General features: G+C 60.2%; 2 protein-coding genes across 4 annotated transcripts; one reads left to right on the plus strand and one right to left on the minus strand.

Annotated features, from left to right (window-relative positions):
- The first annotated feature begins 311 nt into the window (after positions 1 to 311).
- LOC120398236 (testis-specific serine/threonine-protein kinase 5-like) lies at positions 312 to 8,137 on the plus strand. Of its 3 annotated transcripts, none has more exons than XM_039525459.1 (8): positions 312 to 815; positions 1,867 to 1,974; positions 2,681 to 2,883; positions 3,718 to 3,773; positions 5,808 to 5,940; positions 6,397 to 6,512; positions 6,963 to 7,142; positions 7,570 to 8,137. In XM_039525459.1, exons 1-8 carry the CDS (start codon positions 612 to 614, stop codon positions 8,025 to 8,027), a joined length of 1,458 nt encoding a protein of 485 aa, XP_039381393.1. In that variant the 5' UTR covers positions 312 to 611; the 3' UTR covers positions 8,028 to 8,137. The 3 variants fall into 3 exon arrangements, with proteins under 3 accessions (XP_039381393.1, XP_039381394.1, XP_039381395.1); XM_039525460.1 differs by having other exon boundaries at positions 2,687 to 2,883; XM_039525461.1 differs by lacking the exon at positions 6,963 to 7,142.
- A 1,055-nt stretch (positions 8,138 to 9,192) lies between these two features.
- Positions 9,193 to 15,466, minus strand: HGH1 (HGH1 homolog). Its single transcript, XM_039525462.1, has 7 exons — positions 15,401 to 15,466; positions 12,308 to 12,858; positions 11,891 to 11,991; positions 11,355 to 11,453; positions 11,013 to 11,104; positions 10,480 to 10,602; positions 9,193 to 10,142 (listed from the first exon to the last, which is right to left on the minus strand). Exons 2-7 carry the CDS (start codon positions 12,835 to 12,837, stop codon positions 9,963 to 9,965), a joined length of 1,125 nt encoding a protein of 374 aa, XP_039381396.1. The 5' UTR covers positions 12,838 to 12,858; positions 15,401 to 15,466; the 3' UTR covers positions 9,193 to 9,962.
- Positions 15,467 to 24,677: the final 9,211 nt, after the last annotated feature.

Raw genomic sequence — 24,677 nt, forward strand, 5'->3', positions numbered from 1 at the left:
TCCATGCGTATTCCTGTGTGAACTCCCTGAGGTGAGGGCTCTATGTGGTTATTAAAAATCCCCTGGGATTCATTCTGGAGTTCTTGGCCAAAGTAACCCTTCCCCTTCCCTGCTGTGCCAATCCCCCACCTGGCTGCAGTGCTCCAGTGCAGAGGTGGCTGCATTTCCGTGGGGGAGGGATTCCTGTCCATCTCCAGACCCCCTCCCCGGGAGTGACGATTGCTCTAGAAGGGACACGGTGCTCTGGAGCCAGGGCAGCGTTCTAAACCAGCTTGTTACACTTCAGTTCTAGAATGCTGCCTCTAGAACGCGCATCCTTCTCCCATCTCTGTGGACACTTCTCCATCCCGTGGCCTTGCCCTGTGCCACTGAGCCCTCGGGGGCCAAACTGAAAGATGGGAAGGGCAACGCGCTAGGAGACCCCAGTGCTTTGCGTTTCTCCTTTGTCCTTCACCCTCCTGGGGAGCTAATGGTCATATTTGGACTCTGGTCCCTGTGGCGTTCCCTCCAGCCCCAGTGCAATCACCGTCCCCACGCCCACCCCAGCAGGATCACTCTGCTGCCCTTTCTTTCGCGAGCCTGGGTGGAGCCAAGAATGCCCATTGGGCGCCATGAAAAGCTGCGCTAAGCGAGAGGCGGACAGGAAGACTTTCATGGAACAGGTGCGTGAAAGCAAGGAGAATGGCTACCTCCTCTCCTCCAGGAAGATTGGCTCTGGGGCCTTCTCCAAAGTCTACCTGGGCTACGCCACCCAAGAGAAGCTAAGACAGAACTACAAGCTGGCCTCAGACCTTCGGAGCAAGCGGCACTCCATGGTGAGGACTGCAGGGCCTGGGGGACAAGGCTGGGAAATGCCAGGGAACCAGCAGGAAAAGGAGCTAAGTCACTGAGCATACAATACCCCTGGGGGCTCTGCAGAATAAGGCACCGCTCCAGGCCTGCTCTCAGCTCAGCGGTGCAGCGAGTTTGGGGGCACTGATCCATGGGAAGTGACCAGCCAGTCTGGTTGCTCAGGAGAAGCCCGGGTCCTGGAGAGCAAGAGGTGCTGTGCTCCTGGAGGGTGGGATATTGGCAGAGCCATGCAGGGGGCGAGCCCCTGGGAAACCAGGGGTATCACTTACACGCCAAGCCGGCCAGGTGATGGCTGGCATGTGTCTAGGTAGTTCCGTCTATTTCTTAGGCTCAAAGAAGCCAAAGGGAGTCTGGTGCCTGGAACAGCAGCTGGGAGACTGAGTCCCCTGGATGCTCTGGGCAAATCCCAGCCCCAAATATTAGCTCTCTGAGCTGGGCCGAGTCCCACTTCCTGTTCCAAGCCCTGTCCCTCGCTGTGCTGGCCGTGCTGGTGTTGGCGAGCCTTATGCTCCCTGGTCAGGATTTTACCCCGGATGGGTTGTTCTCGTTCTGTGCAGAATGTTGCCAGTGGGATTGTACTCATGGTGGGGTTCGCTGTTGTTCCCCGGCCACGTCTCTGGCTGTGGTTGTGTTCTGAATTCTCCCATTCATTTGCTCAGATTCAGAGGACACACAGACACTCATTCCCAAGTGATGTGCCGAAGAGACACCCAGACAGTCCCCTGCCCCCCCTTCACTTGGGTTTCCCAGACTCGCCTGCCACTGCTGGCTCAGACAGAAGATATTTCACTCCACATGGTGCCGTACATCCAGTCACCCCCACCAGTCCTTTCCTCACCTGGCCTCCCTCCAGCCTGCCCCTCTGCTGCGCCCGTCAGCGTCTCCTTTAGGCATGCCCGCACGGCCCGCTGGACCGGCCAGACGCAGTCACTCTCTCTCCAAGGGCCAGGAGGGCTCAGGGTCGGCTTCCCATTCTCCTGCGTGCAACTCAGCAGCCGCCCTCTCCTCTCCCAGGTGGCCATAAAGATCATATCCACAGCCAAAGCCCCCTTGGAATATTCCAGAAAATTCCTCCCGAGAGAAATCTACTCCCTTAATGCAACCTACAAGCACATCAACGTGGTGAGTCCCAGCTGCTCCCCCCTTCCCCACCCCCGCTACCTCGGCCTTTTCTTGTGCCTACCAGAGGGCACCAAACTGCACAGGCAAAGGCCACGCGCCAGGGATGCTAATCAGCCTTCCTTTGGGGCGGGGCGGGGGGCAGCCTGCAGCAATTCTCAGTCTCAAGCGGGCAAAGGCCAGTCCAGGCGAGGGGGTTTAGACACACAGCTCCTAGTGGAATTAATTGTGGAGCTGTGTCTCCTAACCCCCTAGTCAGGCTTGGAAATCTCAGCCTCGGGGCTCAGCCACTGCGTCTCTTCTTCTCCCAGCTCCTCTCAGGTTCTGGGGCCTCCCTTAAAGCACAAACCCAGGCGATGCATCCTCCGTGGGTAGCCTGGGGCCTCGCTCCTCGCAGCTCCTTGCAGGAGAACTGGGTCTAGTTCCCAGGCCGGGGCTGTCGCTAACCAAGCCTGCCGGGCTGTCTAGGAGCCAGGGCTCTACGCTGCCCTGCTGGAGACCCAGGCGCCATTCCCCAACCCAGCCTCCTGGGCTGACAGCACCCTCTGGATAGGCCTGGGATTGTCTGTCCTCCAGGGAATCCCGTCACATTGCCCTGGGGGCACTGGTGCGGGAGCTCCCTAGCCCCGGAGAGACGCTGCCCCACACCGCTGCAGGGGCTCTCTGTCCAGGAACGGGCGTGTCTCTCATGGCCCTGTCGCCTCGGCAGATCCAGCTCTACGAGATGTACAGGAACAACAGGCGCACCTACCTCGTGCTGGAGCTGGCCTCCCGCGGCGACCTACTGGAGCACATCAACGCCACCTCCGACCGCAGGGAGTGCCCCGGGCTGGAGGAGGAGGAGGCGCGAAGGCTGTTCCGGCAGATCGTCAGTGCCGTGGCACACTGCCACAACGTGGGCATCGTGCACAGGTGGGAGGGGCTGCTGGAGCCCAAGCCTGCAGGGGCCCTGTCAAAGGCTGCGGCGGCAGCTTGACTGGAAGGTGCCTGGAGTTCATCACCTCCCGCTCACATCTGGAGAACCCAGGAGTCCCAGTGCTCATCCCCTTGCTCTGGCCTCTGGAGCATGGGGCCTCCCCATAGAGTTCACGTCCTGTCCCATATAGCTGGTGTGCTGGGGGGGACTGCAGGGCTCCATCCAGCTGGTGCTCCAGGGTCCAGGGCAGGCTGGCTCCTTAGCCCCTGCCTTGTCCTGCTCAGCGTTACTGTCCCAAGCGCTGGGGACACTCCAGCACAAACATCATTAAAAAGCCCAGAGACTGTCAATGTTGCTGCGCAGGGCCCCTGGCCAGCTCATGGCCCCACCGGGTCCCTGCCTGCCCCCTCCCTGGGGAACCTCAGCAGGTGTGAAGCTACCACAGTCACCTTCACACCATATGCCCCCTCCCAGCATGGGGGGCCCATTGGGAGTGGGGGGCCAGAGCAGGTGCAAGAGGGGGCAGGCCTGGAGCACACAGTGCTTCATACGGTGAAGCAGCGGCTCTGGGACCACTCCAGGCAGCGTAACTTAGTTCAGCCCTTAGGCTGCTCTAAGTTATCGCTAGGGCCATTTAATCCCCCAATGGCCCCAGGATCAGGGCTGACAGAGCCACCTTCCTGCCCACCTCAGCTGTGCACACCTAGCGTGGCTGGGTACCTGACCCCAGCAGGCTATTGGCAGGGATATACATCGCATGCTCACCGGGGCAGGGACAGGGGATCTCACCGCCCAGTGACATTGGTGCTCCTGCTTTGTGTTCTCTGCAGAGACCTGAAATGTGAGAATATCCTGCTGGATGAGCGAGGCTTCATTAAGCTGACAGGTGAGTGCTACCCATTTCGAGGGGCAGGAATTGTTCCCTTCTGCCAGCCCTGGCTAGGCGTCCCTGAGCTGCTCAGTGCTCCGTGCTGGGGGGCTCAGCCTGGGCACTCGGTGCACAAGGAAGAGGAGCCATTGCATTTAGGTTACTTTTTACTGAGGTGACTTTGCTTGTGACCCCGGGCGGAGCCCAGCTCCAAACGGGAAGCCAGCTTCCATTCAGCGCCTACCTGCCGAGGTGTCACCAGGGACAGCCACGTTCTCTTGCTCCCTCATTTCAGTTTGTCTCCTTCGTGCATTTGCCAGCTCTCAGTGCAGAGCCAGCATCACTCTTCGTGGGTGTGAGCTGCTCTCCCACAACAGGGAGACACAAACGTGGAAGAACTAGGACCTTGTTGCAAAGCCACAGAAATCAGCCGGGGACTGCAGGGAACCTCAGACTGCTTTGAACTCAGGGTCTTAACTGATTCGATTTCAGGTTTCACAGACAAAACGGCCCCTACAGAGCTAGCCTTGTGTAACACTGGCCAGAGACCCTCCCCATCCAGCCCATAGCTTCTGCGGGAGCCAGAGCAATCTTCTGAGTCTTAATCTAGACCCCAAGTAACGTTCCCCACCACGATCCAGTGGTTAATATCATCCCAGTGCTCCTCATTTCTAGTCTGAATGTCTCGCTTCATCTTCTAGCCATTAAACCAGGTCCTGCCTCCGCCTGCGAGATTAAAGAGAGGTCTGCTCTAGAAATCTCTTCCCCTGTAGGAACCCACGGGCTGTGCTCGTCACCTCCTACCCTTCTCGGGGATATACTCAGCAGACTGAGCTCCTTTACACTCTCTCACTCAGGCCGGTTTTCCAGCCCTCGACTCATCCTTGTAGCTCTCCTCTGAACCCTTCCCAGTTTGTCAAAGTCTGCTGTACGCAGAGGTAACACCCCTCCTTGCTCCCAGTCCTTCTCCTGCTTAGCCACCCGAGGACCACGTTCCCGCTCTGATACAGCCTTGCACTGGGACCTCACGTCCAGTTGGTTCCCAAGCATGATCCCTGAGTCCTAGTCACTGTCACTGCTTCCAGGACACAGCCCCATCCCACAAGCATGCCCCACATTCTATGTTCCTAGGTGGGCGACCTGCCATTTGGGGGTCTGAAACACAAGTTGTTCAGTGACCACTGAGAGCATCCCTTTAATGCTCATTTCACGGTCACATGGCCCAGCAGCCCCCACCCGACACTCACCCAAGTAGCCCCCAGCTTGAGTACCCCGCTGAGCTCTGGGGGTTCACGGCCTGGCTTGTCTGGGAACGGGTTTGACCCACCTCAGTGCAGGGGCAGCCGGGGCAGCACTTGGGCGGGGAAGCTGCCACATCGTGAATTTTGCATTTTGCTCTAGGGGCGTGCGGCTCCGGGTCTTGTGTTTCCCTCAAGGGAGTTCGGGCTCCAGGCCCAGTCAGCTCCTGGCCTCCCCTCCGAGACCACCACTGAAGGTGCAGGCTGGCACCAGCGGCTGGGAACGGGACTGAACTCATTTCACTGGGCCATTGAGCAGCCATCAGACAGCAGGGCCTTCTCCTCACTGCCAGTCTGGGCTGGGTTCCAACCAGTCACGGAAGAGGTGAAAGGCTCTGGTGCCCAGGACCAATCCCTCGAGGCACCTGCTCCTCGCGATGCAGCTTTACTGGGTGCCTCTGAAATCAATGCAAGTTAGGTGCCTAAATACCTTTGAGGGTCTGGGCCCAAGAGACGGGGGGGGGGAGGGGTAGGCCTGTTGTCCTTCATCTGGATTCAAATCAGCCATTAGGTCATTGCTGAATCCGAGTTTGGGGGCCTGTCCCCCAGAGCACCACGCCTGGACAGCTCAGGGTGGAGGCGTGGCGTGGGCAGAGCTGTGAGAGCCCTGGACTGGGGGGCCAGACTGCTGACTCGGTCAGTTGGCGGTGGGTGGGGAGAGAGAAAGGCCACATCCCCCTCGGCTCCCATCGCTACGGGGGCCAGGCCATGGAGCACTGAGCAGGCATCTCACCGGGGGGTCGTTGCATTACAGATTTTGGGTTTGCCAACCGCTACTCCTTGAAGAATTCCCTGATGAGCACATTCTGCGGCTCTGTGGCCTACACGGCCCCCGAAATCCTCATGAGCAAGAAGTACAACGGCGAGCTGGCTGACCTGTGGAGCCTGTGAGCGCCACGTCTCCTGCGGGGAGGGACATGGCCTGCGGGAAGCAGGAGCTCCCGGAGCAGGGAGAGGAGTCGGTCACTTCCTGGGCACTGCGAGTACCATGGAGGGGCTGGGTGGAGCCGGCAGCATTGTGGGGCCCATTAGCACTGTGTAGTGGGGGTCAAGCAGGCTGCCCGCAGGGGGGTGAGAGCACCAGGGCCCCCCCGATGGCCAACACCCTGGGGTTTGAACGGGGCGCTCCAGAACAACAGCGGGAGCTGCTGTAACGCTCCGTAGCTGCTGCCCTCTGCAGATGGGCCCAGGCAGGGGCCCACGCCATGCTCACCACTAGGCTACGGGGCAGGCTGCCCCATGAGTACCAGGTGCTGGGAGCGGCCGTGGGCCATGCAGCCCATGCCCTGTCTGGGGAGGCTGGGCCTGGCGCCAGCCCCTCTGACCCCGGCCTCCTCCCGCAGCGGCGTGATCCTGTACGCCATGGTGACCGGCAAGCTGCCCTTCAAAGAGCGCCAGCCTCACAAGATGATCCACATGATAAAACAGGGCCTCTCCTTCCGGCAGCCCATCTCCCCAGGTAACCCTCACGCCCTGCGCGGCCCATGGAGAGCCGCGAGCCCTGCTGCCCCGAGCGGGGTCCCCGAGCAGCCAGGCAGGGTCGGGGCCGCCCTGGGGCAGGAGGGGAAGCCAAGTGTCAGCCGGAGCTGGGGCAGGGAACGGGCTGGCTCCCCCTTTGCCCCACGGCTCCTGCTTTGCACTGAGGAGTGAGGGCTGCCCCCCACAAGCCCTGCCCCAGGCCGACTCCAGCCCCTCCTCACACCAAACACCGGCCTGGGGAGCAGGGAGGGGAAAGCCAGGCAGCGCCCGCGGGGTTGGCTGGGGGCTGGGTGAGGGCCCATGGAGCCCAGCGTGCGGCACCAGCGACCCTGCCCCGCTCTGGGAGCCAGGGGGAGGGTGGGGGGCAGCCGCCCTGCCAACGCGTGGGGCAGGCCCAGCCGTCAGGCTCCAGCCCCTCTCTTTGTGCCAGAGTGCCAGAACCTGATCCAGGGCCTGCTGCAGCTGAAGCCTGGGGCCCGGCTGGGCTTGCAGCAGGTGGCCACGCACTGCTGGATGCTGCCCGCCACCTCGGCCATCTTCCACCAGGCGCTGAACGCCACGGGCCGGCCCCCGGAGCTCGGCCCAGTCCTGGAGAAGCCGTCCGCCCAAGGTAGGTGCGCGACGTGCCCCCAGGTCTGCCTTCAGCGGGCAGCCCCACAGCTGGGGGGCACGGGCTGAGCACAGCAGGGAGGGAGCAGCCTCGCCAGTGCCAGGCCTGGCTCCATGACGAGCCAAGGAGCCCCAGACCAGGAGCAGCTCCCCGGGGGGGCTCAGCTCCCCGCTCCAGGAGCCAGCAGCACCCCAGCCCCACATCTGAACTGAGCACTGCTGCCCAGCAGCGTCCCTGCCCCAAAGAGCAGAGCCACCCCCCTGAACAGCCCCTCAGCTAGCAGCACCAGGAGTACCCCCCAGGACACAGCCCCACGGCCGGGGGAATGCGATACCAACCCCCACCCCTCCCGAGCGCCCCGCAGGACCTCGCCCGGCAGCCTGGAGAACAGGACACCGGCCCCTCTATCCTGCCCCTTCCTTTGCAGGCGAGAGTGGAGGCTCCGTCTCTTTGCTGCCAGACCTGGAGAGCTCGGCCAAGCCTCCTGAGGGAGCCGCCAAGGGAACCAAAGCCCCCGCAGGCCCTCGCGCCTCCTCTGCACAGGACGCCTTCCCCGGCCGAGCTGAAATGGAAGCCAAGGCCCCCGAGCTGATCTCTGCTGGCTGCCTCCTCCAGCTGCCATCGCCGTGCCAGGCTGAGCGCCCGCCCCGGTTCTCCCTGTACCGGCCCTGCCTGCTCTCCAGCGTCCGCCCCTTCCACCACCTCCCCAACTTCCGCAAGCCTGGCTCGGCCACCTCGGCCAGCGCCTACGTGGCCAGCCGGCGCCTGGGCGAGAGGAGCCCCCCGGGGGCTGCAGCGCTGGGCAGCGGCTCCCCCAAGCCGGTCATCTCCCTCCACTCCACGTCCATGATCCGGAAGCCCCCGCCGGAGCCCATCACAAACTAGAGGGGGCCTCGCCCGGGGCCAGGCCGGAGACGCCCCCGCTTGGCCCTACCCCGACAGAAACAAACCCCGTACGGATGGATGCAGCCCGCACTATTAAATGTTATTCAGTCGAGGGCTCTCAGCTGTCCCCCACCGGCCTCCCTCCAGGCCCCGTATCCCCCAGCTTGTCTCAGACCCAGTTCCCACAGGCCCGACTCCCCGTTCCCCTGCGCGCCCCCGCGGGCCCGACTCCCCGTTCCCCCGCCTCCCCGTTCCCCTGCGCGCCCGCCTCCCCACGCCCCGCCTCCCGTTCCCCGCCTCCCCGCGGGCCCGCCTCCCTGTTCCCCTGCGCGCCCCCGCGGGCCCGCCTCCCGGTTCCCCCTGCGCGCCTCCCCCACGCCCCGCCTCCCGTTCCCCTGCGCGCCCGCCTCCGCGGGCCCGCCTCCCCGTTCGCCTCCCCGCGGGCCCGCCGTTCCCCTGCGCGCCCCGCCTCCCCACGCCCCGCCTCCCGTTCCCCTGCGCGCCCCCGCGGGCCCGCCTCCCTGTTCCCCTGCGCGCCCCCACCTCCCCGTTCCCCGGCGCGCCCCCGCCTCTCCCACAGGACCATCTGCTCCCCCGGGCCTCTCCCAGCCATGGCCACGCACAGCCTCTCTCCTGCCGTCCCCTCTGGGGCCTTCTTCTCCAGCCACCCTCCCCCGCCGGTCCCACAGCCTGCGCAGGGAGCAGCTCAGGCCTTATCCGTGGGGCAGAGGCGGTGAGAACTTGGCAATGAGGGGAGCGGAACCCAGCCACAGGGCCCGGACCCCTTGGCGACAGGCCCCCTGGAACGAGCAAAACACCGAGCTGGGGCAGAGGGAGAAGGCCCCGGAGGGAGGCACCAGACAGGAGCAGTGACACACTGGGCCTGGCCAGACTTGGGGGCGGCCGGGGGAGTCCCGCAGTTCCGCCCATTCACAGGCCAGACAGCTGAGCCGTGGGCCACCCCCCCATGCTGCCCCAGCTGCACCTGAGGCCGGAGCGAGATGGGGTGGTTCATGTCCCCTTTGCACCCCCCAACCTCGGGGCAGGCTTAAGGCAGGGCCAACTTCCAGCCAGCCACCTGCAGGCCCCAGGGCCATGCTCGGATGCTGGGGGACACAGAGCCGCTGTGCCAGGGTCTTCCAGGCAGGAGACAACACACGTGGGGTAGTTGGGGCGTCCGGCCTCTCAAGTGTATTTAGCAGCTAAGAACAGGACCCAGCCCGAAGCCACTGCCAGCTCCTGCCCCCCAGCCCCGGCTCTGCCTCCCATCCTTCCCCCGTCGGGAGTTAAACAGCAGGTTACTGCTGCTCCGGGGGCTCAGCGTTCATCTCCCCCTCGCTAGAGGCACAGCCCGTGCCCAGGCAGGGCTGGAATCAGCATCCCAGAGACACCAGGCCAGGTAGGCCTGTGCGGACACCAGCTCAGCATGTGGATGGGGGGCTGGCACAGCGCTGGGTGCAGGTGAGAATCTCAGGCCACAGCCCAGGCAGCCGCCTGCCGCCACGGGGACTGCAGGGGCAGCCCCACAGCCAGGGCGCATCATCACCTCCCACTGTGCCCCAGCCCCGCCCTGCCGAGCAGCTCCTCTTGGCCAGCACTGCTGCACTGTGCAAGGGGGAACCCTGGCCCCCCAGATTCATCTCGCCTTGGTCAGGCAGTGGCGACTGATGTGGGCTGGAGCGAAGCAAGGAACCTCCAGGGGAGGAGCTACCAGTCCCAGTCCCCTCTCGCTGCTCCAGAGCAACCAGGCTGCGCTGGGAGCTGCCGTCTCTACAGACCTCGCCTCTGGATTAAGGGCAAGGGTGGCTGCATCCGGTTCCATTCGGTATGGCTGGGTGTGGCTCGCACGATGGCTGGCAGGTCGCGGCCCTCGGCTGGACAGAGTCCGAGCGCCCCCGCCCCCCACTGCCGGGGCAGGGCAAGCAGGTCAGCAAGTCACCTCGACCGCCCCGAGGAGCCCATCTGCGCCCCAGGCCCCTTGCTCTGCGTCTCCTGCTGCCCTTGCTGCCGCTCCTCCTCCCGATCCAGGTGCTGCAGTCGCTCCTCCACGTCCTCGGGGATCTTCACCTCCAGCAGGTTCTCCATCCCGGGCTCTGGCTCATCCCCAATCAGCACCTGCTCAGGGCACAGCAGCCGGGCTTCAGAGGGGAAACAGGCCACCGAGCGGCCCGGGACTGGCCAGCAGCGCCCTGCTCCCTACCCGCACTGACCCCCTTCTCCTCCAGCTCCCGACGCGGCGCCCCCTGCAGAACTCGCTGTGCAATGCAACAACTGCACCACCATGCGGCAGCATCGCGCCCCCGCTTGTCTGCATTTGCCCGGCAGAGACCGGACCCCACCCTGGGGTTTAATAGAGAGGGGGGGCCCCCAAAGACCGGGTGGGGCCCAATTGCCCAGGCCCCCTGCCCGCCAGATGCTGAGCCGCATGGACACGATGGGCCTCTGCCCCTACCTGGATCAGCTTCTCGCAGGCAGCCTGGACGTCGGGCTCCGTCTCCCACTGGTGGAGCTCCCGCACGACCAGGTAGGTGCCCTTCTCCTTCACCAGCTGCCGGCCGGCCTTGGTGGCTGTGAGCTGCGTGGGAAGCAAGCCAGGGGGAGGGGCCAGGCCACGGATCAGACCCAGCCCCAGCCCCAACCAGCGTGGGCCCGGCCAGCCCCAGCTGTTTCAGAGGGAGGCCAGGCACACCCTGCGGTGGGCAGCTGTGGGGAAGCCCCTTCCTAGCCCCACCAGAGAGTGGCCGGCTCCTGCCCTGCAACAGCAGGGGTTCTAACCTCCAGCGTAAGTGGGGCTGGGGATCCTGAGAGCAGGGAGGGTCGCACGCATAGGGGGCAGCAGCAGGTGGGAAGGGGTGTGGAGGGGCCCTGCTGCAGGAAAGGGGGCATCTGCAAAGCAACCCTCTCTGCCCCAGCCGCCTTGACCCCCCCATCCCAGCCCGTGCCCCCCACCCCCAGTGTTCTACAGCAGCACAGGGAGGGACCCACCAGCATGACTGCCTCCAGCAGCATCTTCCGGATGTCGGGGTCCTTCTCCCGCTGCTTGTCCGGTGGCAGGTACTGCAGGTCCACGGGCAGCCCTGGGGCAGAGCCAGGCAGGGGCGTTAGAACAGAGCAGGGGATTTAACAGGGCACACGAATCTACAGGCTCCTTCCAGAAAACTGCAGAGGCCCCCCGCCCGCCCCTCACTTTACCACCCCCCAGCAGAGGGGAAATGAGAGCAGAAACCAACTGAATTCTGTGTTCCCAGCTGCACAACTCTGCCACCGCTAGGCCCCACCCACAAACACTAGTCCCCAAAGCCCCCCTCCCAGCGTCCCCCTCCTCACTTTCCATTTCTGCTTCAGGGAACTCCTCAGGGCCCGCCAACGGCAGCAGGAGGAAGGGGAGCAGGTCCACCTCGGGGCTTAGCAGCCACTCATGGTACTCTGGGAACAGACACCCCACACAGGCTGGGATTAGAAGAGGGGTCAGAAATCACCAGGAGATGGGGAGTAACAGGGGGAGTGCACCCATCAGGGCCTGCAGGGAGCCCACCAGACTGCCCGGCCAGAGCCAAACAGGAAACTTCACGCTGCCAAGCAAAAGCACAAAACACCCCGCCAGCTCCTCTGGGGAGGGAAGGGACACGCAAACCCTGACTGGGGCCTGCGTTCTGCTGGGGAGCCAAGGCCAGGCCTGGGCACGGAAGCCAGAGGTCCCGCAGGGGGTGGGGGGTGGTTAGCGCCCTGAGCTCTAAGGCACAGGCTGGTTCAGGAACCAGCTGATACCAGCAAGTCCACTCAGGGCTCGGCCGAGGCAGTGAAGCCAGCAGGATCCCAGGGGCGAGGGGCACCAAGTACCCTCCCAAATGCAAAACACTTACTGTACTCGAAGCAGCAGTTCCTGAGCGTCCCGATCACCCCCCCTCGGCGGATGGCGGAGGCCTCGTACTGTGTGTAGGGCAGCAGCCTCTGCACCACGCACCTGGGCAGAGGAGGGGCCCTTGTCAGAGACGGGCACCTGGCGTGTGCACGCCCTGGGGCACTGCTGGAGACGGGCATTGCAGTGATGCAGCCGTGTCAGTCCCAGGACATTAGAGACAAGGTGGGGAAGGGAGTATCTTCGACTGGGCCAGCTCCTGTTGGGGGGAGAGACCCGCTTTCGAGCTACCCAGAGCGTCCCGCCGGCAGAAGAACCGATAGACTAACAGTGTGACCTGGGGCATCCCTGAGCCCACGCACCCCCCACCCGCCGCCACGTTCCCAGCTCGCAGGCCGGTTCCGAGAGTGCCAGCACCCACCTGGATCTGTCCAGCAGGAACTCCCGGGTCTCTGGCAGCTGAGTCAGATTGGAGAGCAGGGGGGCCAGGTAGTGCAGGGCTGCCTTCTTGTTGTAGTCCTCGGTGCAGAACACCTCCACAACCTGGGTCAGCCCCAGCCCCTCCTCCTGCATGGCCTGGAAAACCTGGCGGCAGGTGCCCTCCTCCCGGGACAGGTTGGAGAGGAGGGTGCAGACCTGGTCGGCGAAGGCGTAGCCCGGGTCCAGCAGGCGGTGCAGCAGCACTGGCAGCTCCTTAGCCAGGACCCTGTGGCTGGCCACGGCCACAGACAGGTTGATGAGCGAGTGGTAACTGTCCTTCACCACGGCCAAGGAGCGGTCACCCGTCAGCAGCAGCAGAGCCTCCAGGAAATCCGGCCTGCCTGCCAGCAGCGTCCGCCCCTCCGCACTGCCCGTTAGCCCCAGGACGTAGCCTGTGGCCTGGCCCTTTAGATCAGGCCGCGTGTCCAGGCGGAGGAACCCCAGCAGCTCTCTGGCCTGCTCCTCGTCCATGCTGGGGCAGGAGGCAGCGCCCTGCAGACAAAGGGACCTGTCAGGTGGGTGAGGGGACTGTCGGCCCCTCACCAAAACTCAGTGTGGGGGGGTGTTTATTGCTAGCTCCCAGTACCAAAAGAAAGGGGAAGGGTGGATGGGAAACCAGGACCCTGAGACTGACAGTCCCCAGAGGCAATGGGGAGAGGCCAGAGCTCCAGCTCAGGGTGGGTGGGCTAATGAGGCAGGGGGTCCCATCTTCCCTGTGAGCTGGAATTGCATGGGCCACAGCGGAGCAAGTGAGCGGAGGAGCGAGCAGCAGCCTGAGCTGAGCCGGGGAGCAGAGCCAGGCCAGCCAGCGGGACCCAGAGAACCAGATCCGTGCTGGGAGCAGAGCTGAGCAACCAGAGCCAGCGGGGCCGGAAGCTGAGCAGTGCTGGGGCTGGAGGCAGAGCAGTGGCAGTGCTGGGGCTGGAGCAGTCTGGAGCCGGGTGCAGTGAGCAGCTCGGGAGAGCGAGGGGGGACCCTGGGCAGCGAGACCAGCACAGGGGGACTCCCCCATCCAAGAGGCCTTGCAGGCCAGACTTCGGGGGGGGGGGGGAGGGAATCGTAACCCCAATGGGGGAAGAAGGGTCCTGCCACCTAGAGCCTGAGGGCCTGTAACCACCGCCAGAGCAAGGGCTAAAGTGCTGCCGCAGCAGAGCTTTCACACGGCTTGTGTGGTCACAGCACAGCGCCGGGGCACTGTCTACACTGCCTCTCCCAGCGCTCTAAAAACCCCACCTCCACGAGGGGTGCAGCCCCCAGCGCCGGGGCACTGTCTACACTGCCTCTCCCGGCGCTCTAAAAACCCCACCTCCACGAGGGGCGCAGCCCCCAGCGCCGGGGCACTGTCTACACTGCCTCTCCCAGCGCTCTAAAAACCCCACCTCCACGAGGGGCGCAGCCCCCAGTGCCAGGGCACTGTCTACACTGCCTCTCCCAGCGCTCTAAAACCCCCACCTCCACGAGGGGCGCAGCCCCCAGTGCCGGGGCACTGTCTACACTGCCTCTCCCGGCGCTCTAAAACCCCCACCTCCATGAGGGGCACAGCCCCCAGCACTCTGGCACTGTCTACACTGCCTCTCCCAGCGCTCTAAAAACCCCACCTCCACGAGGGGCGCAGCCCCCAGTGCCGGGGCACTGTCTACACTGCCTCTCCCGGCGCTCTAAAGCCCCCACCTCCACGAGGGGTGCAGCCCCCAGCGCCGGGGCACTGTCTACACTGCCTCTCCCAGCGCTCTAAAACCCCCACCTCCACGAGGGGCGCAGCCCCCAGTGCCAGGGCACTGTCTACACTGCATCTCCCAGCGCTCTAAAAACCCCACCTCCACGAGGGGCACAGCCCCCAGCACCGGGGCACTGTCTACACTGGCACTTTACAGCGCTGCAACTTGCTGCACTCAGGGGGGTGTTTTTTCACACGCTGATTTCAATTATCCCCATATTGACTGGGAACATTTCACTTCAGGACGAAATGCAGAGATAAAATTTCTCGATACTTTAAATGACTGCTTCATGGAGCAGCTGGTACGGGAACCCACAAGGGCGACTCTAGATTTAATCCGCTGGTCCAAGAGGTAACTAACCATAATACAATAGCATTCAACATCCCTGTGGTGGGAAGAACATCTCAACTGCCCAACACTGTGGCCTCCCTGCCATGGGCCCTCTAAAGACACCATAATAGAGGCCCAACTTCAATGTATACCCCGCACAAACACTGCCAACTATTAACAAGTCACCAGGACCAGATGGCATTCACCCAAGAGTTCTGAATACTTAGATTCAGAAAGCCTTTGACAAGGTCCTCACCAAAGGCTCTAAAGCCCACATCTCGAATACTGTGTACAGATGTGGTCTCCCCACCTCAAAAAGATATTCTAGCACTAGAAAGGTTCAGTTCTTCTTCACGCAGGGCACTGTCAACTTGTGGAACTGCCTTACCTGAGGAGGTTGTGACCCCACCTCCAGAGGATGGAGATGGATGGCAGGAGAGAGATCACTTGATCATTGCCTGTTAGGTTCACTCCCTCAGGGGCACCTGGCATTGGCCACTGTCAGTAGACAGATACTGGGCTAGATGGACCTTTGGTCTGACCCGGTACGGCCGTTCTTATGTTCTTATGCTGTAAAGTGCCAGTGTAGACAAGCCCAAGTGTCCGACCCGCAGCATCCCTGCAGCACAGCCAAGGCCCAGGACACGTGAGGATCAGACTGTGAACCCATCACCCCAGAGATGCCACAGAGCAGGGTGACGGGTTTTCCTGTAACTTTTCCCATTTTTTCCTTACACTGGTTGCTGTTTAATAACCTGTATTTGCTGTGAGCTGGATGCAATGGTCAGGGAAGCGCCCAGCGCAGAGCGCGCCCCGGAGTGGGGACACCCTGGCTGGCCCCTGCCCTGAGCCCCCAGGAACGCTGGGCCCGGCCTCGCTGGGGTTGCGAGGACTCTGCCCTGTACAGGGGGAGCCCGGGGGGGCAGGCGGCCCCGGGTAAAGGGAGCGGGAGCGAGGACTCGGCTCCTTGCGCCAGCCCGTCTCACCCGGGGCGTGTCTGAGCCAGGAAAGGTCCCCACAAGAGCGGCCCGTCCCCCGCCCCGTGCACCTGGCTCGGCCCGGCCCGGCCCGGACCGGGGCAGCTGGGCGGGGGCGGGGCCGGGCCGCCAATGGGACCCAGGAGTCCGGGCTCCCTGACCCCGCTGCTGTCACTCAGGGGCCGGCGCGATCCCCGGGCGGGGCCCCCCCTTGCCTGTCCCCGGCGCCCTCCGGCCGCAGCCGTCCCGCCGCCACGTGCGTCTCTCCGCGGGCACGGGCTCCGCTCCGCTCCGCTCCCAGCCGGACTGACACGCTCGTTGGCCAATCGGCGGCTGCGGTTGCCCCGCGGGGGCGGGAAGAGGGGCGGTCCCGGAGGCTGGGGCCCAATCGGCGGCGCTGCGGACCGAGTCGAGGCGAAGGGGATTCTGGGGGTTGTAGTCACACGGGGCTGCTTCTGCGCATGCCAGGCCTGAGTCCCCGCCCCGTGCACCGCCCACGGCCCCTCAGAGCCCCGCCCCCGGCCGGGCTCCTCGCGCTCGGTTTCGATCTCCTGCAACTGGGCGAGCGGGCCGGTGCCCGCGGGGTCCTAGCGCCCAGCTCTGTCCCCTGCCTGCCCGGCGCCTGCGGGGTCCTAGCGCCCCGCCTGTCCCCTGCCCGCCCGGCGCCCGCGGGGTCCTAGCGCCCCGCCCGTCCCCTGCCAGCCCGGCGACCACGGGGTCCTAGTGCCCCCCCGTCCCCTGCCAGCCAGCACCTGCGGGATCCTAGTACCCTGGTCCCGGCCCCGTGCTCCACACAGCCCCTCTCCCAAGAGACCCGTGTGGCTGAGCTGGGCCAGGGCCCAGAGGGGGGGGCAAGTGGGGCAATTTGCCCCAGGCCCCGGGCCCAGCAGGGGCCCCCACGAGAGTTTTTCAGGGCCCCTGGAGCGGGGTCCTTCACTCGCTCCGGGGACCCCGGAAAACGCTGGCGGGGCCTGGGCCCCCGGAGCTTCTTCACTCCCGGTCTTCGCTGGCGGGGGGTCCTTCCTCTCCAGGACAGAAGGACCCCCCCGCCGCCGAATTACCGCCGAAGCGGGACCCGCCGCCGGAGTGCAGCCGGGTCTTCGGCGGTAATTCGGCGGTGGTGGGGGGTCCTTCCGTTCCGGGACCCACCGCCGAAGTGCCCCAAAGACCCGCGGTGGGGGCTGCACTTCGGCAGTGGGTCCCGCTTCGGCGGTAATTCGGCGGCGGGGGGTCCCCGCCATGGGTCTTTGGGGCACTTTGGCGGCAGGTCCCGGAATGGAAGGACCCCCCCGCCGCCGATTTACCACCAAAGCGGGGGACCTCCACCGCCCAAGACCCCAGGCCCCCAGAATCCTCTGGGCGGCCCTGGGCCAGGGCGGGTGCTGGCTGGGGCACTGCAGAGACGGACCGGGGCTGTGGGGCTGCAGGGGACTCAGGAGGCCCAGCAGGCCTGGGGCCTGAGGCTGCCCTGCTCCACAGCACCTGCTGGCAGTGGCTGGTTCAGTGCCACCGGGGAAGGCCTGGCCATGACCCAGTGTGAGGCAGCTCCCCGTGACAGCACCACGCTGTCCCTTCTTCCAGACTCTGCCCCAGGCATGCCAGGCCCATGCCTCAGTTTCCCCTCCTGTCCCGTGTCTCTCTTGTCTCAGGCTGTGAGCTCTGTGGGGCAGGGACTGACTGTCGTGGTGTCTGTGCACAGCAGGGCCCTGGTCAGGGTTGTGGCCTCTAGGTGCTATTGCCATGCAAACAACAGGGAACCCCACGCCCTGGGGATGAGCCGGGCAGCTCAGTCCTGTCAGAGATACTGGTGCAGGCTGGCTCTGCCACATTCCCCAGGTCTGCTGGGATGCTGTGAAATCAGGGGTTTGAGTCCACAGTCGTTAATGGCTGATGCCAGCAGGAGCAAAAACTGACCTGCAGCCCGATGGGGCAGGGACAGAGCCCAGTTCTGCTCAGCCACTGAGTTCCCTGCAGTCCTGCCTTTGTGCTGTGCCCAGCACCTCCACAGCTGCTGCCTCTACTTTCACTTTCCCTCTCGTTTTCATAACAAGGGAGGTAAACGGGAAAAGCCTCACACCCAAAGCCAGCCCAGCCCTGGAGCGAGTTCAGGGAGGATTGTCACCACACCAAGTCCAGCAGTGGCCAGGTTAGGGCTCCTCCCGCAGCGCTAACACGGCAGCACGAGCTGCTGGTAAATGCCAAGCTGCACAGTCTGTCTGTTCACTTTATCTCACTGTTGCGGAGACGGGCCCTGTACCCTGGGGCCCTCCCTTTAGAGAAATTATAGACACGATTAGCGCCACAGACCATCCCACGGGAAGCTCCCTACAAACCCAGAAATCTGGGGAGCAACAAGTCTTGCCTGACTCAAGGTGGTGGCCAGGTTTTTCCTGCATTAAAATAGCCTGAAGTCCCACAAACACTGGCTCCAAAGTGACCCAGGCTGTTCATTGAAACAAACTTTTGTCATTAAGACTTTGGAAGAACAAACAGGAGCATTGACTAGATACCGAGCACAGATTTGATTATTTTTTGTAAAGCTACAGGCCCCAGCAGGAGTTTGTCTGCATTAGCAACCAAGCTATGAGATGACAATCACATTCCAAACCAACTCCCCAGCATTGTTACTTGTATCCTGGTTGAGGGTTGGCAGATGGTTCAAACGAAACAGGATGAATTAAATCGGCAAGTCCTGAACCTGAAACCGCTTTAAACTCAGTTCCCAGGTATTGTATGCAGCTGTGTCTCTGTGACGTTATTGACAAGAACTGGGACCGTATAGATCATTGTTGTGACCAAGGTCCTATAGTGGCACCAAATCTTGTACAAAGGAGGTTAAGTGAGGCGTCTAAGACAAGCTTATGCTTTGCTGGTCATGATTATGCTGTCTGTGTGCAGGTATCAATTGTGTATTTAAAGTTATGCGTATTGGCTCTACAGTGTCTGTATTTCACACTTGTGCCGTGCTTCTGGGTGACACCCCAGACAATGTGGGGTCAGCTCTGCCTGGCCTGCTTGATGGCCCATTAAGGACCATCAGCTACACAACTGACCCATGGAGAGAAGGCAGATCCGCCTTGTGACTCAGCAAGGCAGGGCCAGGCCTTTGGACAGAGCTCAGGTTTTCCAGGCCATGTGCTCGGTGGCTTGTGGTTGGAACAAAGGAAGCACAAGCCACATGGCAAAAGGACTATAAAAGGCAGCTGCATCTTCTCCATCTTGTCTTCAATCCTGCTTCTTACCTCTGGAGGGACTTTGCTACAAACTGAAGCCCTGAACAAAGGACTGAGGACCCATCCCAGCGGGGGATGTACTCCAGAGACTTGATTTGAACCTGCAGTTTATTCTATCACTGCTACAAGCCTGAACCAAGAACTCTGCCATTACTGTATGGAATTGATTCCATCTAACCAATTCTAGCTCTCATCTCTACCTTTTTCCCTTTATGAATAAACCTTCAGATTTTAGATTCTAAAGGATTGGCAACAGCGTGATTTGTGGGTAAGATCTGATGTGTATATTGACCTGGGTCTGGGGCTTGGTCCTTTGGGATCAATATAACCTCTTTTTCCTTTATTGGGGTGTTGGTTTTCATAACCATTCATCCCCAGGACGAGTGCACTGGTGGTGATACTGGGAAACTGGAGTGTCTAAGGAAATTGCTTATGTGACTTGTGGTTGGCCAGTGGGGTGAGACCAAAGTCCTCTTTGTCTGGCTGGCTTGGTGCCTTAGAGGTGGGAAAACCCCAGCCTAGGGCTGTGACTGCCCCATTTAAGTGATTTGTCCTGAATTGATACTCTCAGTTGGGTCCCGCCAGAGGCAGCATCGTTACAGCCTCTACTTCCTTTCCGCCTGCTCTGAGTGGCTCAGAAGCGCAGGAATCAGTGACAAATGTTATTTAACCCCACGCTCCAAAGGCTTTCTTGTAACAAGCATGGTCCTTTCCCCTACCCTTCCTCCAACCTCTCGTGTACAGCACGTATAAGAAGATCACAACATATTTAATATTCAGCTGAAACCTCTCCTCTACCAAAAGGAAGTAGAATGAAGGGCTGCAGCAACCCCGTATTCAGTCAAAAATTTGTATATGATAGCGAACCCATGGAGCCCTGTCCACTGTATCCCTACAATTCCCTGAAGTGGACATATTGCTAAGACCAAGTTAAAAATCACTTAGACAAGTTAGATGTCTGCAAGTCACCAGGGCTGATGAAATGCATCCTAGAATACTCAAGATGCTGACTAAGGAGATATCTGAGCCATTAGCGATTATCTTCAAAAAGTCCTGGAAGACAGGAGAGATTCCAGTGGACTGGAAAAGGGCAAATATAGTCCCCGTCTATGAAAAGGGGAATAAGGACAGCCCAGGAAATTACAGACCAGTCAGCTTAACATCAATACCCGGAAAGATACTGGAGCAAATAATTAAGCAATCAATGTGCAAACGCCTAGAAGATAATAATATGATAAGTAACAGCTGGCATGGATTTGTCAAGAACAAATTGTGTCCAACCAACCTAACAGCTTTCTGTGACAGGGTAACCAGCCTTGTGGCTGGGGGAAGTGGTAGCTGTGGTGTATCTTGACTTTAGTGAGGCTTTTGTTACTGTCTCACATGACCTTCTCATAAACAAACTAGGGAAATACAACCGAGATGGAGCTTCTATAAGGTGGGTGCAAAACTAGTTGGAAAACCGTTCCCAGAGAGTAGTTCTCAGTGGTTCACAGTCATGCTGGAAGGGCCTAACGAGAGGGGTCCTGGAGGGATCAGTTCTGTGTCCGGTTCTGTCCAATGTCTTCATCAGTTATTTGAATGGCGTAGAGAGTACACTGATAAAGTTTGCAGACAATACCAAGCTGGGAAGGGTTGCAAGTGCTTTGGAGGATGGGATTAATATTCAAAATGATCTGGACAGACAGGAGAAATGGTCTGAAGTCAATAGGATGAAATGCAAAGTGCTCCACTTAGGAAGGAACAATCAGTTGCACACATACAAACTGGGAAATGACTGCCTAGGAAGGAGCACTGCGGAAAGGGATCTGGGGGTCATAGTGGATCACAAGCTAGATATGAGTCAACAGTGTAACATGGTAGCAAAAAAACCAAATCTCATTCTGGGCTGTATTCGCAGGAGTGTTGTGAGCAAGGCATGAGAAGTGATTCTTCTGCTCTACTCTACGCTGATTAGGCCTCAACTGGAGTATTGTGTCCAGTTCTGGGTGCCACATTTCAGGAAAGATGTGGACAAATTGGAGAGAATCCAGAGAAGAGCAACAAAAATGATGAAAGGTCTAGAAAACATGAGCTCTGAGAGAAGATTACAAATATTGGGTTTGTTTAGGCTGCAGAAGAGAAGACTGAGGGGAGATATAAGAGTTTTCAAGTACATAAAAGGTGTTACAAGGAGGAGGGAGAAAAATTGCTCTTTAACCCCTGAGGACAGGACAAGAAGCAATGGGCTTAAATTGCAGCAAGGGAGGGTTAGGTTGGACATTAGGAAAACTTCCTACCTGTCAGGGTGGTTAAGCACTGGAATAAATTGCCCAGGGAGGTTGTGGAATCTCCGTCATTGGAGATTTTAAGAGCAGGTTGGACTAACACCTCTCAGGGATGGTCTAGTTAATACTTAGTCCTGCTGTGAGTGCAGGGCACTGGACTAGACGACCTCTCAAGTCTCTGCCAGTCCTACACTTCCCTGGTTCTATGATTCTACCCACACCGTGATCACTAACATAGTGGAGGAGAGCTAGAAAGAGTTGTCGCATTCGTATGGGGGAGAGGACAACTCCCTCCTTTGTGATACATTTGGTAGAAAATTTGAAGAGTCTCTCTCCCTCCGGCGACAAATGTGTTTAACAGGCTCCCTTTGTTTCCCTCACCCAAATCACCCAAGTTTTATATGACAAATATTCCAGCTGGTCAATTGCTTCTGGTTCACTCTCCATTGGGAAAGGAAGTGCCTACGCACTGACCCAGGGATATGGCGCACACCTAGGCTGCTGCCCCAAATATACACTCCATAGCAGTGCATCTACTGACGCTAACAAAGGACGTGGCACCAGCTCTCTCAGTTTCGATTCCTGACTTGCTCTCTCAGTTTCGATTCAGTGACTCGTCGTGTGGCCCTGGCACATCGACTCAGAGACAACACTGTACCGCTGGTTGTTACACCTATGATGTGTACAACTGAAAGACATTAACAAAAAAGTGTCTGTTTCTCTTGTTCAGTTTGTTTTATGCATTGGACTGTACTTTGTGTCACGGTGGTGTCAGTGTATGCAGCACCGGTACGTTCATTTCTACCTTGCTGGAGACCTGTGAAAAAATTCCGAACATTCTTCTCGTCAAAAACTGGAATGATTTTCTTTGAAAAGACTAGAAATGTACAGTATCACTGCTTCAGTAATCCCATCTGTAAAATGGGCTTCTCATTTACAGGAGGGAGGGAAAATGTAGCGTCTGTAAAGCACTCTGAGCTATGGAGTGAAATGGAGCTCGTTCCCTGACTTTCCCGGGAAGTGGACACCAGCACTACACGTGATCACTCAGCTCAGCAAGTGGGAACAGAATCTCCACAAAAAGCACAAACAGTAACAACTCCGCCCCTCCACAGCCCTGGGTGCCGTTCTGAACTGGGGAGAGTCTCCTGCGGGGTCGGAAAAGGGCACTGCAGGCCAGTGAGGCTGGAATAGTCCCGTGCAGATGGTCAGCAGCAGTGGGCAGCTGTGGGAAGAACCGCGTCTCTTGCACTAAGATACTGAACACTTAAGGCCAAGTGTGACTGTGCATCACGTGTCTCCAACTCCCAAAGTCACAAGCCGGGGAAGAATTTGGCTCTTAGCACCAGGAAGGAAATCTCAGAGCAGCCCTGGGGTTCGCGGAGGCACAAGATGGCCGTATTACAGGGGAAGGCTGGGTTAATGGAGAGCCCCATGGTCCTTTCCCCACAGGCCTGCTCCCGGGGCAGCACAGAGCAGGGGGGCCATGGGCCACAGGGTCCCCACAGGGAGTCCAAGCCAGGGCTCCTCTGTTTGTAGCAAGGGCCATCGAAAGCAGAGAGGGGAGCGGAACAGGGAGGGGCCCGCTCGCCCCCACATGCACCCGCAGAGCCCAGTCCCACCCGCTCTCCTCAGCCAGGCCGTGCGGTCCAGGGACACAGACACGGAGCCCCCCCAGGGGACCTGCACGTCCAGCTTGTGTCCCACCAGGGAGCAGCGGAGCGGCAAGTGCCACCTGCGCTCGGCATGGCCACGGCTCGCGGCTCTCCCTGCGGCCGGACATCTCGCCTCAGCCAGGACAGCCCGGCCCCCTCAGGAGAGACCCTGACACAGCAGTGCTGTGACAGCAAGAACCCCTCACCTCTGCCAACCAGGCCCCGGCACCACGTGTGCTGGGCCGCCGCCCCAGGGCTCAGGGCCCAGGGTTTTGAATTACAGCTATTTCTGTTCTTTTCATTGAATTAAACCTAAGCATCCCAAATGCAGCCGATTATGAGCAAACTAGCCCCAAATACCACAACCCGCGACGCTGGCTCCGAAAACACCGCCCCTGGCACTGCGGACTTGGCAACACGTCCACTCAAGCGCCTGGTGCGACCAGCTTCCTCAGCTGGATGGGAGGCCAGGGCTGGGCCCGCGAGGGAGCCAGGCCCGAACCACCAATGCATAAAAAATAAAATGCCCCCCATGTGGGTGAGCAAATGGTCCCCACCCCGCCCGTCCCTCTCACAGCCCCACTCCAGGGCAGTGCCCTGCTGCCCCTGCTCGCTGGAGGGAGCTGGGCGTGGGCGGCCCCCACCCCCTCGCTGTGCCATCGCCTTTGGTTCCTGGCCAATCCGTACCAGCTCCTCCAGCCGGGGATGGGGGCACCGGCTGGCCTAGCGCAGATGCCCAACCCAGCCGGGAGGCTAGACCCTCGCTCATGCCGCGGAGCCCAAGGCCCAGACGGTGACCTGCTGTGACGTTAGGAGTGTGATCTAATATCTCATTGAAAGGTGACAGGGCCAGAAAGAGTTAATTACCTCCCAGACTGACCTGACCCATGGGGGAACCTTAAGGACTGGTTAGGAAAATATGTAAATGACCAGAGCTTTGGAATGCAGCCGGCATTGCTAGAGGCAGAAGGGGGGGTGTTTGCTCAGGGCTTGGGATGGCAGCAAACAAGGCTTGTCTATCGCTAGAGCTTTAAGTCAAAGATCAAAAATGGAATATTAACATTTAGGAAGACACTGGAGTGCAATAGTATTATTGTCTCTGTGTCTCTTTGCAGGTTGTGGTCACCTGTATCTGAACTGTTTGATGGATAAATTACCCTGGGCTAATTGCCAGGATGTTTGGGAGAAGGAGGGTTGAGCCTGTTGTTTTCTCAGGCCAAAAGGCTGCTGGAAATGTATAAAAACCCTGGGACATGATCCTGCTTCATCTCAGATCTGCTTTGGGTTTCAAGAGGGGGAAACCTTAAGCCACAAGGATTGAGATCCCCAGTCACTGACTGGAGTCACCCTGAATATGGACATTGGACTGTAACCTCTGGACTAGTTAAAAAAGGACTTTTGGCAACTACAAGCTCATCTCTGCTGTGTCTGAACCTCAAGAATTGAATTCAAGTCTGTCTGTAGATTGATCTTTTAACCAACTCTCTCTCTCTTTTATTTTTTAATAAATTTTAGTTTAGTTAATAAGACTTGACTATAGTGTATTTTGGGTAAGACTTAAGTTATAATTGGACCTGGGTATGTGTCTGACCCTTTGGGGTTGAAAGAACCTTTTATTTTATATGATGAGAGAAGATTTTCAGGAATCATCATCATATCTGACAGGTGTGTCTGGACGGAGGCCTGAGGCTGGGCACTTTCAGGGAACTGCGGGGTTTGAACTTCTGAGTAACCAGGGAGGTGCTACAGGAGCTGTTCTGTGCTGGCTGGTAAATCTAGGTAGCGGAATAACCACCAGCTTCTGGGGCTGGTCTGCCCAGTTCTGTTTGCAGTTTGCCCTGATTGAGTGACCTCAGTTGGCTCCCCCCGGGCAGCACCATCACACCTGTATTAGGACCCAGAGGGCACCAGAGCAGGAAATACAAGTTTCTATTTCTCTGCTCAGAGGCAGCATCTGGGCGGGACCTAGGGCTGCCAACAGTCTCTTATTACAAGGGAACCTGCCCAGCTCAGCACCAGACCCGGCTGCCCAGCTCAGCGCCCTGGACAGGACCCCGCCCGGCTCAGCACCGGACCCGGCTGCCCACAGCTCAGCTCCCTGGACAGGACCCCGCCCGGCTCAGCACCAGAC

Source organism: Mauremys reevesii, linkage group 2 (genome assembly GCF_016161935.1).
Source record: "Mauremys reevesii isolate NIE-2019 linkage group 2, ASM1616193v1, whole genome shotgun sequence".
NCBI classification, from domain to species: domain Eukaryota; kingdom Metazoa; phylum Chordata; order Testudines; family Geoemydidae; genus Mauremys; species Mauremys reevesii.

Excerpts from the sequence above, each read along its gene's own strand:
- LOC120398236 (XM_039525459.1), top strand. The coding sequence starts at position 612 with ATGAAAAGCTGCGCTAAGCGAGAGGCGGACAGGAAGACTTTCATGGAA. Across the intron at positions 3,774-5,807 it reads AGGCTTCATTAAGCTGACAG|ATTTTGGGTTTGCCAACCGC; the intron begins GTGAGTGCTACC and ends GTTGCATTACAG. Across the intron at positions 6,513-6,962 it reads CCGGCAGCCCATCTCCCCAG|AGTGCCAGAACCTGATCCAG; the intron begins GTAACCCTCACG and ends TCTTTGTGCCAG.
- HGH1 (XM_039525462.1), bottom strand. The coding sequence starts at position 12,837 with ATGGACGAGGAGCAGGCCAGAGAGCTGCTGGGGTTCCTCCGCCTGGAC. Across the intron at positions 11,105-11,354 it reads CCCTGAAGCAGAAATGGAAA|GGCTGCCCGTGGACCTGCAG; the intron begins GTGAGGAGGGGG and ends GCTCTGCCCCAG. Across the intron at positions 10,143-10,479 it reads CCTGCGAGAAGCTGATCCAG|GTGCTGATTGGGGATGAGCC; the intron begins GTAGGGGCAGAG and ends TGCCCTGAGCAG.